The sequence below is a fragment of the Venturia canescens genome, chromosome 6 (assembly GCF_019457755.1).
Source record: "Venturia canescens isolate UGA chromosome 6, ASM1945775v1, whole genome shotgun sequence".
In the NCBI taxonomy this organism is placed as follows: domain Eukaryota; kingdom Metazoa; phylum Arthropoda; class Insecta; order Hymenoptera; family Ichneumonidae; genus Venturia; species Venturia canescens.
Window position 1 is genome coordinate 5,041,186 of NC_057426.1, and position 13,977 is coordinate 5,055,162.

At 40.5% G+C, this 13,977-nt stretch overlaps 1 protein-coding gene across 11 annotated transcripts in view; it reads left to right on the forward strand.

The window, feature by feature from the left end:
- LOC122412099 (dystrobrevin beta) overlaps nt 1-13,977 on the forward strand; it is a 23,994-nt gene continuing 10,017 nt past the window's right edge. For 6 of the 11 annotated variants that reach the window (XR_006261289.1, XM_043421411.1, XM_043421418.1 and 3 more), the window contains exons 1-12: nt 1-129; nt 9,332-9,537; nt 9,744-9,960; nt 10,469-10,551; nt 10,687-10,838; nt 11,030-11,138; nt 11,408-11,574; nt 11,974-12,101; nt 12,218-12,316; nt 12,489-12,570; nt 12,912-12,950; nt 13,047-13,168. Coding sequence is in view for 10 of the 11 variants with exons in the window: in XM_043421411.1 (XP_043277346.1) it covers nt 9,378-9,537; nt 9,744-9,960; nt 10,469-10,551; nt 10,687-10,838; nt 11,030-11,138; nt 11,408-11,574; nt 11,974-12,101; nt 12,218-12,316; nt 12,489-12,570; nt 12,912-12,950; nt 13,047-13,168 (1,358 nt within the window). In the remaining variant the exon portion in view is untranslated. The remainder of the gene's footprint in view (nt 130-9,331; nt 9,538-9,743; nt 9,961-10,468; nt 10,552-10,686; nt 10,839-11,029; nt 11,139-11,407; nt 11,575-11,973; nt 12,102-12,217; nt 12,317-12,488; nt 12,571-12,911; nt 12,951-13,046; nt 13,169-13,977) is intronic. The other 5 variants (XM_043421414.1, XM_043421412.1, XM_043421416.1 and 2 more) reach the window with 5 other exon arrangements.

Sequence of the window (13,977 nt, forward strand, 5' to 3'; positions counted from 1 at the left end):
ACGATAGAATCAGTTATGGCCGCGGCTCTCAAGATGCACGGTTCTTCGAGGTTGCTCGTAAATTGTTTATCGTGAAGTTTGTTCGTTTTTTAGCGTCGGATTACCTCAAGATTTTAACAAGACAATAAGGTAGGAAGAAGAAAATGTTAATCGAGTGTATCGAGGTCCGTTGCTCCGGCTTTCGGGTGTAGATAAAGGTGTCAAAAGTACGAGTGAATCCTGCTGGAGGAGAAAAAAAACGCGCAAAAGGGCTCTCTTGCGCGCCTGATACGCGGGCCGCACTTGACAGCTCGACGTGTTTCTTTCTGTATATGTTCTGGTTTTTTCATCACGAGTGTTCTCAAGTAGCTCCTAAAATATTCGAGTGCGCCGACATTATCAGTAATAGTCATGTTTTTTCGAATAACAATTAATAACAATGAGCACAGTGAATTATTCATCTTTTCCTATGTTCAGAATCATTTATAATACGCCATAACGTGACCCTGTCAGTGTTTTTTCACCTCGACGAACTACATGAAAATATTATTCCAAAATCACCGGGATACCGGAAATCGTTCGCCGCTTACCGGCAGAGTAGGTTAGGTGCAAAAAATCTTGGCTCTGTCCTTTCCACGATACATAATACTTGGAGACAAATTCGCTTGCTTATTTGCTAATCATTGTTCAAAATTGATTCGGCACGAAAAAATTCAGTGCAAAACATGGTAGATCGATTATAAATAAGAATTTCTTCGTTTCAGTTATTATTTGAACCCATTCAAAGCCATTTAATTGTCAACCTATCTCGCGCCATGACCCATTTGTCACCGCGACATTTCCGACATTTGCCCAGTTAATGAACACGAATAGGTCAAAGGATGAAAAATAAAAAAAGGTGAAAGGTCCAACTCATCAGAAAATAATCCTCCTGGACGCGAAGTTCTTTGCTTTTAATTCTCGTGACTCTCCCATGTGCTTTGTATTTCCATTTTTTTTTCCTCAACAAGAAAAGTGGATTTATTATTCTCAGAGAACGATATCGTTAGACTTTTCCATTTCTATCGAAAACTGGCCGAATGTACGGTATATTTGAGCATATACTTTTAAGGGTCTCTTCTCATAAAGCTTTTTTGTTCGTTTAACGTTTATTTTTAATTCCAAGAAAACAACGATTCTCAGAATATTGCTGGAGTGAAAAACTGTCATTTCACATGACAAGCGATCTCGAAAATAGCTACTGAGAAGTGCATGGAAATTTCGACTTGTAATTTCACCGTGTTTCACTCGTTCTGAAAATGAATCTTTTTTCAAAAAACATAGACATAGAACTCGAATAAATTTGTTTCGACAATTGTATATTCGACGAATTTTGGATATTAAATGATGAAAATTTGAGTTTATGGATATTTAAAAAATTGCAGTTTACAATTGATGTGTGATTTTAATCTCAAAATGAAAACGTCCGTAAAAAATCGTAGTAGAACGAGGGGAAGCTTTTTCCTTCCATTCTAACGATGCAAACTCAAGTGCCGCGTTGTCAGCGGCGTCAGTGAAGTAAATAAAAATGGATGAAAGGATGTTTTCCAACTCAAACGAATCTAAACAAACCGAAACGGCGAGATGAGCGTTGAGCACACCGGGTCGGCAGTGTATTCTCCTCGGCTCTCTATCAAAATACACAATAAAAAATTTCCATATAAAAATGTACTTTCTTCATTCGAAACTAATGAAATTTTCAACAATTTTTTAAACATTTGTCTGTGCTCGACAAACTCGTGAAAAAACTTTTGAAAAATTTGTCTGGCGGGAAATCAAGCGGAAAGTGTAACCAAATGGAATAAAATTCAATTAATTAGAATTAGAATTTCTCTAAGTTTACGGGGCGAGATCGAGCTCGATACATTTTTGGCGTTATCTTTCCCGCTATTTTTCCTTAGCCGCTCAAAGCCGGTGTTCCAAAAGGATTTTTCAAGGTGCATTCCCATCGCGGAGCATTCGAGTTCGCTTTCTGTCATCAATCCCCATTGCGTTGATCTTCAGTTTCGGATTTACAAACTTGTCCACTTTTCGGGCTCCAGACTCGAAAAGGCTCACGCTTTTGTTCGCCATCGATCGTTTCACTTTTTTCCCTCGTAGAAAAACGGTCTCATCCTATTTTTCTAATCGAATTATCTGCGAGTTACATAACTAACGACTTATGGGATTATTGGCAAAAAAAATGGGTTTACACGCTCCCATGATTTTTCCCGTACACGTTGTCGCAGCTCTCCGGGATTTTGACGCGGTTGACTGGGCTGTGATTTGATTACCGCGTTTGCCACACGTCACGAACCCATCTCTCGTGATTCCATCCCTACGCGCGAGATGCAGAATTGTTTGAGGTTGTTTTTCCTGACGAATAGTGCCGTTGAAAACTATTTTTTATTTTTTATTACATTTTTTTCTATTCGACAAATAATACAGGAACAATTCGACGAGCAATCTGATGCCAAAATTCTGCTCGACCTTCCACTATTTCTTCCCTTCGAAGAGCATCTCAATCGAAGTACTTCCGAAGGCCTTTGTTTATGTTTCCAGGAAAATATTTTTGCTCGGATTTTGGAAAAAACACTCGACTTTGGAATTTGTTTGTATGCTCGAAATCCTCTTGAAAAACGACGCCGAAGTTAGCGGCGTCAGAGTCCAACGAGAGGGGGGAAAGAACACTCGTATTTCACCAATTTTTTATTCCACGAAGTGCAGGTTGAAAAGCTAACAATTGCAAATTCGACAGGGAAGAAAATTGGAGAATTGCTCGAATTATCGGAGGGTTTTTTTTTTCGTCGTTTCGTTAGACTCCAACGTTGCAAACTTCGGCGTAATTTCTCGGTCTCAGAGTAACGAAGTACGGACTGAGGCGCACGGTCGCGAGCATCAAGAATTGTGGGAATTAGAATTAAGGCGATGGTACACGATCGTCACAAAAGGGCATGAGGAAGTAAAAACAATGGGACTTTGCATAACAACTAGTGTGAAGACGGAATTTTTCTCATTTCCTGTCAATGATCGGTGCCAAAATGTTTCGAGAAGGAATTACCGAAAAATGAATCCCTACGACGCTGAAGTTTCCAACGTTGGACTCCAACGAAATGAACGAAAAAAACGTTTTTAATTCACCAATTTTTTATTTCACGAAACGTTGGTGCAGCTTGAAAAACTACGAATCGCACATTTGGCAGGGAACAAAATAGGAGAATTACTGGAATTATTGGAGAGTTTTTTTCGATTATTTCGTTGGACTCCAACGTTGGAAACTTCAGCGTCATGAATCCCTAACGAATGAGACTTCTCTTCGAGGCTTTCACCCGAAATGGATTCTCAAATATTTCGACGTTTCCATCTCAAGCTTCCCCCTCGCATGCTTTCACATCGGAACCAAGAGTTGGAAAAAATAGCAGGGCGCGTATACGAGTAGCAGGAATTTGCTTGATCGGTGTTTTCCACGCTCGAGGGCTCGCGCGATATCAGAAAAATGCGGGGCTTCTGTGCACACGCTTCATTACTTCGCTCTGTGCGTTGTTATTCAGCGCTAATCTGCGTCGAGTGCTCGGCACCGTTTTTAGCCGCGTGATTCCTCAGCGGAGAGGCTAATCGTTGTTGCATTGATACTCGGAGCACTGCATTGGGCAGGACTCGTGTCTATTGTTTCAACGATTCCTTCGGGAATCGATTCCAGTCGGATGAGGAGCTTGCACGGTCAATTTATTAGGAAATCCGTGCACGCGAGTTCCGCGGCTGAAAGACGAAAGTGAGTGAATCCAAAATTGGTCTCGCCGTGTACTTCATTTGAGTTTTGTATCGTTCGAGTCCGGGTACGATGGAAGTTGGTTTCTCGCGAAGGAATTCGCAGTCCGTGCTTCCCGCACGAGTCGTCCAGTTGCCGCCGCCTCGATAATCGCAGTTTCGAATATCAGCCGCGCGCTCACGTTACGAAGTGTATCCGGGCGCTCGGAGTTTGTGTTTTCATCGTTTCTTTTTCTATCTCGAGAGCTGGCAGGGTGAATGACCTCGGATCATCATCTTTCGAGATCGGTATGCAAAGGAGGAATCGATAGAGGAAAATCTCCATTGGACGATTCAACATCCAAAGTTGGCCGCGCCTTTTGACGGTTCGGTTCGCACGTTCCGTCCTCTCTCTCTCTCTCTCTTGCTCGCTCTACCCGTCCGCACGACTTCTCCGCTCTGCTCTTCGCAGTCTTATGCCAGCACGCCAGCCCCGCGACCCACCCTCCTTCGCTCCCACCTGGCCCACTTATTGTATTGATTCAACCTGGGCATCCGTGCGTTTCTCCTTCGTAGCTCCGTTGTACTTCCTGTTTCGTGCACGGTTCCTTCCTCACTTCCTCTTTCGCGAGGGCGCGAGACGCAACGACGCAGCGTTCGCTTTTCCTTCCGCAAACTTCGATTTGCGCGCCTCCCCCGGCCCCGGGGCTCTGCCTCGTCGGACTTTCGGCGCTTCTCTCTTGCTGGATGCACATCCGTTCGAGTAATCGATTTAATTGGCGAGATTGAGTGGCCCTGGAATGCGGCGGGGTCGGAAGCGTCCGCGAGGGCGGGCATCGATGCAGATTTTCATTGGCAGAGAGCCTGCGAGGGAAGCATTTCAAGTTGTTTAAAAAGTTTCTTTTTTTCCATCCGCGGCAGTGTCTTTTCGCACTGCACTTGCCTCAAGGCTCGTAAAAAAGACACAATCGACTCCGTTCCAACTGAGTTTTACCCCCTTAACGCGATCGTAAACTCGCCAAAGTTCCCTCCCGCTCTACCGATCGATGCGGCAGCCCGCACTTCGCTGACGGTCACCCATCCAAGTATTGACTTTACGGAAGAGAGGCCGCGGAAAAACGACGCCGCACCGTCTCTCGCGGTTGCTAAGTTCACTGTCATTTCACCGGGACTCGCCGCGGCGCGTCGGAATCGTTTGAACAAGCGCATCTGTGGCGAAATTCGTTAGAGCTTTTTGCGAGGTACTCGAATCTCAAGTTACTTCAGATTTTCTTCGTTGTAGCTCGTTTCAAAGTAAATCTCGCTAACGGATCTCAACTGGGATCGTGGCGAATGTCGAATCTTTGAAATTCGACGATGAGTTTTATCTCCGCTCGTCAATTTATCCGATACAAAGTTTTTCGAATTTTTGTCGTCAGTCCGTTTCTTCGGTTTGAAAAACCCCTCGGCACCGTTCGAATTTTAAGGAGGAAAATCGATTCCTCGTTCACTGCAGCCAACAGCCAAGAGTGAGGAATTTCGTTGCAGCATCCCAGCGATGGGAAACCTCATCGGGACAATTAATCTCCGCGAATACGGAACACGCATTCAGAAAAAAATTTGTTGAGATGAACAAATATTTGTTTATATAACCAAATTTCTTGTTGCTTTTGCAATTTAAATGAATCAAATTTATCCTTTTCGTTCAGCAACTTTTTTTTTCTATTGATTCACCATTTCTTTGAATACACAAATTCATTTATTTATCACAATGATACTGTTTAATCAATTCGAAATGGTATATATAAAGGAACATTTCGTTGAAGCAAATAAAAAGATGACGCTGAAGTTTCCAACGTTGGAGTCCAACGAAATGGTCTAAAAAAACTCTCAAATAATTCCAGTAAATCTCTAATTTTGCTCCCTGCCGAATTTCCAATTCGTCATATTTCAAGGCACATTAATAATTCGTGAAATAAAAAAATAATGAATTATAAATATTTTTATCGTTCATTTCGTTGAACTCCAACGTTGCAAACTTCAGCGTCGTATAAAAAGCATATTATTGCGAATAAATGGTATTAGTTGTTTCAACTAAATGTTATCCTTAGAGTACTTTAGTCGATTCAACTGCAAGACATTTTTCTAATTTAGTTGAATCAACTACGCAATTCGCTATTCAACAAAAAAAATAGTTGAATCAACAAAATTTCCTTTCAACCAAATGGATTTAATTCATTGAAAGAAATTTTTATCTCAGTGCGAATATAATCTCAACGTTGCATCGCTCGCTAAGAACGAGCGTTTTCTCAGCTTTGGATTGTCAGCGAAAACTGGTGTCCTGGCACTCCAAAGATTCGAGTTATCACACACAACGTTCGCATGACGCTGAAGTTTGCAACGTTGGAGTCCAACGAAATGAACGAAAAGAAGATTTATAATTAATCGTTTTTTTATTTCACGAATCGTTGATGTGGGTTGAAAAATAACGAATTGCAAATTCGGCAGAAAACAAAATTGGAGATTTACTGGAATTATTTGAGAGTTTTTTTAGATCATTTCGTTGGACTCCAACTTCAGCGTCATACGTTCGCAGTGCCCCTGAGTTCCTAACGCACGAGCAGAAATTCATCGATCGATGCAACGTGTTGCGGATTATCGGTGACGAACTTATTCATTCTCGTGAATCTTGCGATGCTTCATAGTTTTTTTACGACGCGGGATCGTGGAGAAGATTTCGGAAAAATGTTTTGTCCCGAGGCGAAGCCTCGATGAAAATAAAGAGCCCGGGGGGAGATGGAAAGAAACGGGAAGAAAAAGGAAAAATCGATGTCGGGGGTGGTCGGAGCCCTCGTTTGCTTTTTCCTATGGCCAGTCAATGTTGCGGCAAAGAGCGTCGAGTCTCCGTTTCTGTTATCCCGGATCTGGTCTCCCGAGCCCGTGATTCTTCTCTCTGGCGTCGATCTCTAGCAATTTTCAATGCAAAATGTGCAGAGAAGGTCTGGCTTAAAAGTTGTTCGAAAAAAAGAGGGAAAAGGATTTGCTGCACGTGGCTCTCGTTATTCTCGGATATGTTTTATGGATTTCCGAGGGCGGGTACACCGGAGCTCAAAGACGTAATGAAAAAAAATAACAACATCGTTGAAACTTGTAATCAGTGAGATTCCCTGGAGAGGTTTCTGCAACGGGACAAAAAAGCTCGATCCATTGGGGCATAGACTCGGAAAAATGCAGCGTGAAACACGTTTTTTCTGCTTTCATATGCGATATTGAAAACGCCGGAGGATTTCATTGGAGGAAGAGTAGCTGGTGAGCTGGCCCAGAGGGCAATCGAATCAATGCCTGCTTCAGTTGCTCAATCACTCATCCCCATTCACATAATACTTTGCTCTCTCGCTCTCTCTCTCTCTCTCTCTCTCTCTCTCTCTCTCTCTCTCTCTCTCTCTCTCTCTCTCTCTCTCTCTCTCTCTCTCTCTCTCTCTCTCTCTCTCTCTCTCTCTCTCTCTCTCTTTCCCAAGCCTCTTTTTGTTCCCTTTTTCCCATCTTTATTTTCGTTGCTCCCTGCATTTTCCTTTTCCCTCCCTCCCTGGCCGGATATATGACGGATGTTACTCTCGGTAGCTTAACACGTTGACGAAGCGCTGCCCACGAAGGAGAGAAGGAGAAGAAACGAATAGAAAAAGAGAAAGCACTCCTGCACAAACTGGGCCAACGAACTCGCAGTGCTCTGGCTATCGATTCTCTTCCGGGAGACAAAACATCGAAGCCTTTTTTTCTCCCGCTGCACACATCACCGAATGTGCATATTATGTCTGTAGAGTATCACACCCATTCGATTTGAAAGCTCGATTTAAATCCGACACCGCGCGCGCGAGACCCATGGAAAAAGGAATTTTTTGACGCCGCGTCGATTGGCAGCGTTCACTTCTATATGAAACGCATAAATACTTTCAATTTTTCTTTCCACCGAAATGAAAGCAATTAGCGGATAGTGTCTTGTCGATCAATCGAATTTCCACTTCATTCAATCTTCCTCTGTGCTCTCTCCGATCCTACACTCTCCATTAAGCACTCGATCGTGTTTCCTACTGCTCCGAATGTGTGCTACCGTCCTGCGAACAACTTAGAGACGATACGTTACCAATTAACATTGCTGCGAAGATCGTTTGCAGCTCGCCTGCCTCTGTGCGGAGCAATTTCTTTTTGTTCTTTCACTCACAGGCCAGAGAAGCTCTGAACTCGTTGAGAGCAGCTCGATTTGTGGATGACGTGAAAATCGGTAGATCAGAAAACTTTTTCGAGACGACGCTGAAGTTTGCAACGTTCGAGTCCAACGAAATGATGTAAAAAAACTCTTGAATAATTCCAGTAAATCTCCAATTTTCTTCCCTGCCGAATGAAAAATTTGTAGTTTTTCAACGTACGCCCATGATTCGTGAGATAGAAAATTGGTGAATTACAAATATTTTTTTCGCCATTTCGTCGGACTGTAACGTTGCGAACTTGAGCGTCGTACCTTCGAGTGCAGCACTCCATTTTTTTTGTCGATAATTTACTTTTTTCATTTTCGATTGAGCTTTTTCTCATGAAAAGCTCGTAATCTCATCTTCAACGACCTCGATTGATCCTCTTCAAGTGTTTTATGGTAACTAGCACTCGAACCGATGGTTTGGCCCTCTCCGCAGGCCAAAATTGCGGCCCTTCCGCTTGAGATCCGACCGAAACCGGGAGCCGAGTTAGCGGAATTTTATTTACCCTCCAAGCCCCGAGATAAAATCCTTTTTCTGCACCGAGTGGAGCAAAACTTTTCATTTTATTCCGACGGAAATGCACACTCTGATAAGCCCGTTTGGTTTCGACGGTGCGAGCTTTCAGAGTCCGTTCTTATAATCGTGTATATCGAAGAGAAATTTACCACCGTGCGGAAAGGCGAGAACGTGTGCGCGACGATTGAATCGACCCTGGCAATCCCATTGTCTGAGCTTATTGCACTTCGTCGATTCTGACAAACGAATTAGCTCCCAACAAGCTCACATTTGTACTCGTTTCAATCGAAAACAAGCGGGATTCGATCGGGAGAATGCTGCTCTCAATTCGAAATCATTTGTTCACCCCGCAAATCCTATTCGCTTTTATACACTCACTTAAGTACTTTGCTCTCCTGTACCCAATCGTCACCTGACTGCTAACTCGAATTCTACTTCCCATCGAAGAGTAAATCGAATAAAAATAACAAAAAAATATCAAATAAAAGAAATGAAGTTCGCGCTGTTAAAACTCATGGAAAATGCTCATTTTTTCTCATTCTTCTGACTTTTGTCATAGCCTTTTATCAGAGACAATATTCACAGTAAAGTTTGTGGAACACAAAAAAGAGTCGATTGACTTTCCCGAAACGATTCTGAGGAATCGGATCGATTTCAGGTGATCGAAATAATTCGTTTTCATGTTTGTAATTCAAGCTTCGACGTCGAATTTTATTTGCGTGGAGCAGTTAGTAGATAAATCAGAATTTTTCCGGGCTCTGAATAACCCTTTGATGTGAAATCGAGAATGTGAAATGGCGATAAATTGGAGAAAACGCTAATAATTAATTTTTCTTGCATAGGTGCAGCTCGAACGAACCGAAGAGAGAAAAGGAAAAAACTAGAATCATGGCAGACGACGGGTCCGGGGGTTCCAGCAGTGTTGGAAGTGGCGAGGCGAGCCGTGTTCAATTGCTGCAAGAAATGCGACAGCAAAACTTCGACAGCATAAGATTTGCGTCCTATAGAACCGCCTGCAAACTGAGATTCATTCAAAAGAAAGTTCATCGTAAGTATCGACGAATGAAGCATCGATAGGTGCGTCGAAACTCTGGGAAAAAGCTGCGTCCTCCAATGAGCGTAAAAACAAATTTATCAAACGCAATATTTCAAAGTTCAATAGAGAATTGAAAAACTTGAAAATGCGTTACTTCGTCATGCGCCTAAAACTATTAGGAACACTCAGATTAACGTAATTTTGGTAACTGTTTTCAGTGCACAACGTCGATATATGGAACGTAATAGAGGCATTCAGAGAAAACGGTTTAAACACCCTCGAGCCATCAAGTACCCTCGGCGTTTCACGTCTCGAGACCCTACTATCTTCCCTCTTTCATGCGCTCAACAAGAGAGTGCCAGTTTCTCAGCAATCTAAAGTCGACGCTACAACAGCGTTGCTTATGAATTGGTTGCTCGCGGCTTACACCAGTGGGTGAGTATACTCACGTTTTCTGTCAGCTTCCAAACCTAATGGAAATATAAAGTTGGTTAAGTTTTCAACGAAATATCGAAAAAATCTATTTTCAAGGGGCGAGTGGCCTTGACATTTTTTGAGAAGAAAAAAGTCACTTAGAATCGTGAATTTTTAAAAGATTTGGCTACGTTTTAACCCACGATATTTTCACTTTTCAAATGATCCGCGTTAGCATCGGAAAAATGTAAAAAGACACTCGGAGAAATAGTGAAATTTCGTTAGGAAGCGGTGAATTCAAGGATGAGCATGGAAGCATCGTTTTGTTAAAAGAATAATTTTTTGATTGGTCGTAGCCTCGAGGCACAGGAAATTTAAGAAAATACTTTCACTAAGCCCGGTTGAAAAAACTCGTCTTAGGACTAAAACTCATTAAAACGAGGTTGAGACGATTGTGGTATGAAACAGAGGGACCAATATTGAATAATCAGTCCAAAGATCGTGTAAAATTTTTTTTTTTTTGTTGCAGAGAGAACAACAAGATAACGGTATTCTCCGTGAAAGTTGCTTTGGCCACTCTGTGCGCTGGGAAATTAATGGACAAATTCCGATGTACGTATTAAAATTCTTTTCCCAATTTTCTACTCTTTTTACTCAAGTACGATTCGAAAATTTGGCTGTAAATATTCGTGAGTTGAAGCTCCTTAATTAATGCCTTCGTTAATATTGACTGTTCATGATCCACAGACATATATTCACAAATTTCTGACAGCAACGGTCACATGATACACTGGCGATTTTCTGAATATTTGAAAGAAGTTCTGGCCTTGACAGCTGCAGTGTACGAAACCCCTTCTTTCGTTTATTCTGATGGTTTGGCCAGCACAATTTTCCCTCCGGTGAGTTTTTTTTTCTAAATTTATGAAGTTGAATATCTTTTAGTTTTAATGATCCAATTATCATCGTAAATGTCAATTAATTATGTGTCTATTACAGAAAATGTTTATTTATTTATTCACACTATTCAGAGATATGCAAATTACATGATTACGTTGAATCGATCTTACGAAATATATTTCATAATCCACAGAACTCGAAAATCACCGTCAACGATTTTCTCGACACTCTCATGTCGGATCCGGGACCACACTGTCTTATATGGCTTCCACTGTATCACAGAATGGCTGCCGTTGAATCAGGTAAGAGTGATATTTTCTGAAAAGTACAAAGATTTTTTAAAAATGCATTAAAATGTGGTTGATTGTACGTATTTTATGAAGGAATTTTTACTTATTTTATTCTTCGTTGATCATTGGAGGATTCTTATTTCGTCAAAATTTTTCGTTTATATCAATTTTCCAGAGTTAGGAATAAATGGTTCCAAATAATTATTTTTGCAAAATAATGCAATTGCTTCTCGTACGATCGCTCAGGAACGATTGCTTTCATACATGAAATCCGATTTCAGTGACACACCCAATAATGTGCGACGCCTGTCACCGTGAGAACTTCAATGGTTTCCGTTATCGTTGTCAAAAATGTCATTCCTATCAATTGTGCCAGGATTGTTTCTGGCGTGGCAAAGTATCCGGGACACACAATAACGATCACGAAACAAGAGAGTACAGTAGTTTTGTGAGTAAAAAAATATTTCAATAACTCAAACACAATATAAACGTTCTGTGTGTCACGAATCATTATTCAGGAAAAAATTAATAACTATAAATTTGTAAAATCATGAATGAAAAACGGAAATTTGGGGGATGGAACATTAACATGGATATTTGTCGAAGAGCAATTCGTAATTTTCTACCGATTGTAATGCAGCAAGTCTGAGTTTCAAACTGAAAACACCCTTTACTCCAGTTAAAATTCTCTCGAGCTTTATCCTTTCGCTGGTGCAGCCAATTATGTTTTTGTTGGAGAAGAATTTTCATCAAAAAATGTTTTGAGGATTTAAATTAGGACCGAGTGCATTGTGAATAAATGATCATTAAAACATCGTTTTTTACCGAAACTTTGATTTACTCCTAGAAGTCACCGAGCAAACAAATCGGACATTCCCTGCGTAAGAGTTTTAGATGCGTTCCGGAAAAAGGTAAAAATAGTCTTCCAAGGTTTCCAGAACAACCGGAAAAAACGTTAGATTTGTCGCACATTGTGTAAGTAACAATTTTCTTCAGAACATACGACAAAAAGATTGAATAAAATCGAAAAAATTTTGGTGTTTTTGCTATTCTTAGTCATTAACTTGGAAAACGTTTTTCACATTCCACAGACCACCGTCACCTTTGCCCTCACACAATGGGTTCCCAGACCATGGTTTCATGGCACCTTTCGACGCTGGCTCTGTCGACAGTCGTTCGACGCTCAGAAGGTTTATATTTTTCTAGGCGTTTAAAAAATCATCGATTTTTTACAATATCAACCGAAAATTTCATTTGGTACAGAACAAATTTAGTTAAATTTCAACTCATAGAAGTTTTGTTAGGAAAGGTGTGAACATCTTCGAACAGATACTTAATAACGTGCTTTACGTTTTCACTTAGTATGGATAGTTCCAGGCTGGACGACGAGCACAAACTCATTGCAAGATACGCACAGAGATTAGCACAGGAAGCTAGAACCGTGGTAAGCTCAATCAATAATTTTTTATTCACAGAACTACGAAAAGAACGAGCGCCATTAAAATGTACAACGTACAATGGGATTAAGGTCGAAAATGACGAATTTTCTAGCTTCGCTCAACATTCAATTTCGAACAAAACGTTTTAACTAATTAATTACATCGATTTCTGCACTTCTTCAAATTTTCTCATAAAGTGCGAACAATTCACGACAAAACATGCATAAAATTGTTTCTCGTCAACGCGTCGTAGAATTGGGTTAATGAAAATAATTGAAGGTTTCGTGTACGATCTCAAGGTAATTTGATAGTTGAATTAATAAAGGCTTGGTGCCTGTTTAAACAGCCGCGTACTTCATCGAGGATGTCACACGTCGACCAGTCGGTGAGTTAAAAACAGTAGAAAATTTATTTTTTTACTATTTCAAAAAACCAAATGAGTGGTGAACGGATTTTACATATTTTTGTTTTCTCATTCCAGCAGGGAAGAGCACCCTCCGATGCGAACCTCGCATCGTTAGATGCTTCGAGAGCACAACGGGAATTAATTTCACAACTCGAGGCAAAAAACAAAGAGATAATGCGCGAGATTGCAAGGTTAAGGTATACCTGTGTCGTTTAAATTCCTTAATATCAAGCCTCAACCTTGAGAAATCATCCTTTCGATACCATCCTAGTGTCACGCATGTTATGAAAGAGTAATGCCAATTTTACGTTTGCTTCAAACTGTGCCCTTGGTTGCTATGCATGAACAGAATAATGAAACGATTATATTCGCGGTTTTTATCGAAAATTCGTGAGCATTGTTTCTTATTAAAATATACAATTCAATTCTCCTCTTGAAATCGCTTTACACGTGGACTCCCAGCTAAACATTTTCTCAGTATCATTATTCCATCTTTCTTTCTTCGATTACGTTCAATATTATTACATTAACTTCATTTTCTGTTTGAAACAAATCATTTTTGGGGTTTCCAAAGTTCAGTACTTGGTCAATTAACCGAAACAACGTATTCGTAAGCAGGAAGTTTTCGTATCAAAATTTGTTTGTATGAATAAAAAACTTTGAAATAAGGTATCAAACTCGGTATGAATGAAAAATATTTAAAAATATAAATAAAATATTTAGCTGGGACAGTATAGTAAAAAAATCTCGATTGAATAAGAAAGTTTTTTCCAGAATTTCAATCTTTTAAGTCGAATATCGACGATTCACATTGAAACCGCTAATATTTGACGTGGTAAGATATCGACGTGAGAGAAGACAAATTACAATGAAGAGTTCAAAGATTTATTTTCGTCATCGACCATAATGATATATTTTAGTGACCATCCAATTTTCATGATTAGTCACAAAAAATTGAATTCAAAACTTGGCTCATTGTCAGTATTAATTATGGATGATGCAGATG